General features: G+C 63.9%; 1 protein-coding gene across 1 annotated transcript in view; it reads left to right on the top strand.

Annotated features, from left to right (window-relative positions):
* Positions 1–4,504, top strand: part of HDAC4 (histone deacetylase 4) — a 201,808-nt gene that overhangs the window by 134,905 nt on the left and 62,399 nt on the right. The window contains exons 6-7 of the mRNA XM_015587825.2: positions 4–154; positions 2,882–3,002. Coding sequence (XP_015443311.1) covers positions 4–154; positions 2,882–3,002 — 272 coding nt within the window. The remainder of the gene's footprint in view (positions 1–3; positions 155–2,881; positions 3,003–4,504) is intronic.

Below are 4,504 nucleotides of genomic sequence, written 5' to 3'. Positions count from 1 at the left end.
CAGCAACAGCAGGAGCTGCTGGCCATGAAGCACCAGCAGGAGCTGCTGGAGCATCAGCGGAAGCTGGAGCGGCACCGCCAGGAGCAGGAGCTGGAGAAGCAGCACCGGGAGCAGAAGCTGCAGCAGCTCAAGAACAAGGAGAAAGGCAAAGAGAGTGAGTCTGCGGGGCCCTCGGGTGCCGCTGCCACGCCGCTCCCGGTGCCGGCGGCAGGGCAACTTCTTCAGGGGCTACAGGGCATTTTGCACGACTTTCGGTTTGATTTAAGCATTTTAAACATGTCCGGCTGACTCCTAACGGACTTAAAAATATTGAAAATCATAAAGCGTGTGAGATGCGTAGTGTGTTGCACGGGTGAGTTGAGGCCTGAATGTTTCAGAGTCGCTCTGTTTTTTGACGGCAGTTTGCGAGTGCCTCAGCCGGGTCCCGTCTGTGGGACCCCGTGGCCGAGAGCAGGCACGGCGACTGCGCTGACCTGGGTTTTGCTTCCTGTTGCGGCTGCGCATGTCTCCCCGTGGACCAGGCCGCTCTCGTACCGTCTGAGCGATGCCCGGCTTCCTCTCAGCCAGGAGGCCGCTCTGTATGCTCGTCCCCCGGGACAACTCCTCGGGCCCCTCAGGGAAGAGGCCCAGCCAGGAGCGTGCCCAGGCGTCCTGGTGTGTAGATCCACACTCGCGGGCCGCGAGACGCCTGGTGAGGCTTCTGTGCGGCCAGGGTTGAGAGCCGGGGGTCTGGACGAGCCCTGGCTTCATGTTCAGACTCTGAGGCCCTGTGCCTGCTACGTGACGTGCGGCCTGCCACATGGGCACTGCCTTCTGCTCTAGAAAGCCGCCTGCAGACAGCACCCGGTCCTCGTAGGAGCCCGTGAGCGCTGGCTGCAGGCTCTGTGGCCCCCGCCCGCCCGCTGGGGCCTCACGCGTCTCCGGGCGGGGCTCCTCATTGGACTGGGGAACTCACTGCCCTTTACCCAGGCGGGAGTTTGAACCGAGGGTACCAGCTAGGCAGTCTGCGCCCCGCCTCCCGATAAATACCAGCCTTTCAGACTGCAGAGGGCAGCTCAGCCCAGTCAGTGCCTCCTACTTTTCCAGAATCTCCCAATGAAAGCACACAGCCTCACAAAATGTGGAAAGGGCAAGGGGACTCCCAAATCCATCTGGGTTGTGTGTGCAGCTCACGATCTGTGCAGCACCCTGAGCGCCCCCGGCCCCGAGCGTCGGTCGGATGCTCCGCGCCGCCTCCCAGCCCATCCCAGCAGCAGTCTCAGCGGTTTTCGGGGTGCGGATTTGGGTGGTCGGGTTTTATGATTAATAATGAACCGTGTGCAGTGTGGCTGTTTGCCTCTGCGGCCCGCGAGTGTGGTCCTGTGGGGAGGCAGGCCTGGCGGTTGCTGGGGACACCTCAGGCCCCGGTGTGAGCGGGCGCGGACCGGCGCCGCCTGTGAAGGGGCCCTTGTCGCCCCGGCTTAGAGGGTGTTTGTGGTCGCGGGCAGGCGGCACGCGGGAGTGCAGGGCCGAGCGTCTGCTGCTGAGCTCCTCGGGTCTGTTCAGTGAATTTCTTCTTGAATGCTTAGAAGTTTTATTACACTGAACATTTACCGTACTTCTAATTTTAAATCCACAGTTTTCTTTACTCATTGATACCAATTAATGCCATTAATCTGGTGAGACCGTGAATTCTTAAAGTTCGCAGCAGTTTCCATCGCGGTCAGCGGGACACGCTCTCTCCAATCAGTCGAGCTTTACACAGATTTAACACTTACAGGAACCTGCGCTCCACTGTCCTTTCACAGAAATTTAAAGAGCAAATCCAGTAAACGGCGTCTGTGCCCCCTGAGCGGTCGGGACCGCCCGACGGCATTTCCGTCCCTGCTCGTGTGCAGCCCGGGCGGGGTGCGCGGCCAGCACTGCAGGGCGCCGTCCCCTTCTGTCAAAAAGCTGCTGATAAAAAGGCCGAACGCCTGGTCCCGAAAGCCATTCTCTGTCCTGTCTGTGGGGTCGCGGCTCCCCCAGAGGCACGTGGGCCCAGGAGAAGGGCGTCCACCGCAGGGAGAAGCAAACCGAAGTCACGTGGCAGGTTTGGCGTTGGATCCGTCATGCCCGCCGGCCTGTGCCCTCAGCCTTGGCCCCACCTGCCCGGGTGGCCCCTCTGTGCGGCTCCACCGGGGGCCCCGGGCTACGACCCCGGCCCTTTGTGTCCTGGAGTCACCTCTCTATGCCGTGGCGGTGTGTGGCGGCTGCACTCGCACGGGGCTGAAGCGCACTGCTCGTCCACATGTGACGGGCAGCGTGGGCCTCCGGGGTCGGGGCGGGCTGGCTGCGCTGCCAGGCGTGGCTGCAGCTCTGTCGGGACGGGGTAGACGCCCACGGGTCTCGCGTTAGGCAGGTGGGTTTGGACTTTTTCTTCTGTGTGTCGTCAGATTTGCGGGTTTTTCTTGACGGGCTGTGTAACCACCACCCCAGAAAACCGTGGCGCACAGGGCTCCGGCCAAGCCCCGATGGGGACCCGCTCTGCGCCTGAGCGGCTGCGAGAAGCAGACCACGCCCTGGGAAGGACTGGGGACGCACCTGGTGGCAGCAGGCCTGCCTGGGACACAGGCTTCGTCCACACGCCGTCGGGCAGTGCCGCGTTGGGGGCACCGAACCCCACCGCACTGCTGCTGCGTCTTCCGCCTGAGGGAGGAGGACCCTTTCAGAGGCGGGTGTGTGTCGAGGGACAGCGTCTTCCTGCCCATCGCACCCACGTCGCCTTCGCGGGCAGAGGCTGCACTCGGAGGCTCTGGCCTTCTTTCCGCCAGCAGCTTTGGGGTGGCCAAGGCCGCCAGCCCGGCCTCCCGCTCGGCGCAGCCGCAGTCAGCGCCCTGTGCCCTCTCCTCCCCTCCCCCAGGTGCCGTGGCCAGCACGGAGGTGAAGATGAAGTTGCAGGAGTTCGTCCTGAACAAGAAGAAGGCGCTGGCCCACCGCAACCTGAACCACTGCGTGGCCAGTGACCCCCGCTACTGGTACGGGTGAGTGGGCCTTCCCTCCCCCCGCCTCCCGCCCCGGCCCACAGCTTGGTCTGCTGACAGGTTGCCTGGCAGCCAGTTCGTCACCGGGCATGGCAGGGGGCAAATGAGAAATTCCCAAGGCCAGCAGCTTCAGGACGCAACCCATGTGGTCTGGCGGTTAAGGGTTGTGGCCCCAAGGGGTGTGGCCGGCTCTAAACAGCCCGGAGCTGCCCAGGGGCTGGTGCCTGCTTGGTTCTCGCCAGAAGGAGCCATTTAAACTGGACCTCTGGCCCCAGCTGTCCACGTGTACCCCCAGATTCCTCCCAGTGCCTTATCGATTGCTAGGCAAGTCGGTCAGAATGGGATGTTTCGTTTTGTGCTGCAAGCCCGCTCAGCCTGCGTGGCCGGCAGACCACAGAGGAGCCTCGTCGCGCTGAGACCAAGGCAGGCGGCGCCCTCGCCGGGCGGCGTGCCCATGTGCAGGCCATCCCCACGGGCCGCGTCCGGGACGCAGTGGCGAGCCTGCGTGGCTTTCGGCACTGGCCAGCGGGGCTTCACAGATTTTGGCTTTAAATGTTTCCTACTGCTTTCTCGGGTAATTTCATTTCTGGAAGAAAGGCCCCAGGAGAGGGCCCGCCTGGTGACGGCGTGCGAGGCCTGCACAGGGCCGCAGGCACGTCCTGGGTGGTGGCTCCACGGTGTACACGCGGGTCGCAGCCTCCGGCTTTCAGCTCACCTGTTGGACCGCGTGTCTGTCGTGGCCGCCACAAGCACACGGCTCCCGCGCTGAGACGCGCTGTCCACCTCGGGCACGTGCTGTGTGTGGGCTCCCCAGGCGGGGGGACTACGGGGGACCCGTCAGCCGTTTCTAGACTGAGCACGTGCGGAGGGGACTCTGGCTCTGTCGGCCTGAAGACACACAAAGGCCGACACCACGTGTGCTGGCGTGCGTTTTGACGTGGCTGCTGGACACGTAGAAGCGGCACGTAGCACGCAGCTAGCACTTCCGTGAGACTCGCTGGCGGGAGGGTCCCCCTGTTGGGTCACTCCCGTGTCTGGAGGGCTGGGGGAGCCGCTCGCTGACAGTTCAAAGGGCTACCTTTGCGTTTAGCTTTGTTCTGTCGCGAGCAGAGCCCTGCTTCTCCAGGAAGCGCTGTCTTTACAGCGAGCTGTCCCCTCGGCCTGCCAGACCCCAGGCACAGGGGCTGCAGAGCAGCTTCCTGCCCCGGCCTCTTCCTCCCAGGCTGGGAGCTCAGCGCCAAGGGAGGTGGCGGGAGTGGACGTCAGGTTCCGCCTGGGACAGGGCGCGAGCATGTGTGAGCCGGGGCAGGTGTGCGGTGCACGTGTGAGTGCGTGAACTGGGGCAGGTGTGGCATGTGTGAGTGTGCATGAGTTGGGGCGAGTATGGGGTGCACGTGTGAGTGCGTGAGCTGGGGCAGGTGTGGAGTGAGTGTGCGTGAGCTGGGGCAGGTGTGGAGTGAGTGTGCGGGAGCTGGGGCGGGCGTGGGGGGCCCGTGGGGGTG

The sequence above is a fragment of the Pteropus alecto genome, unplaced genomic scaffold (assembly GCF_000325575.1).
Source record: "Pteropus alecto unplaced genomic scaffold, ASM32557v1 scaffold143, whole genome shotgun sequence".
Lineage (NCBI taxonomy): Eukaryota > Metazoa > Chordata > Mammalia > Chiroptera > Pteropodidae > Pteropus > Pteropus alecto.
The sequence above is the reverse complement of the archived record's forward strand: the minus strand, read 5'-3'. Positions and strand labels throughout refer to the sequence as shown.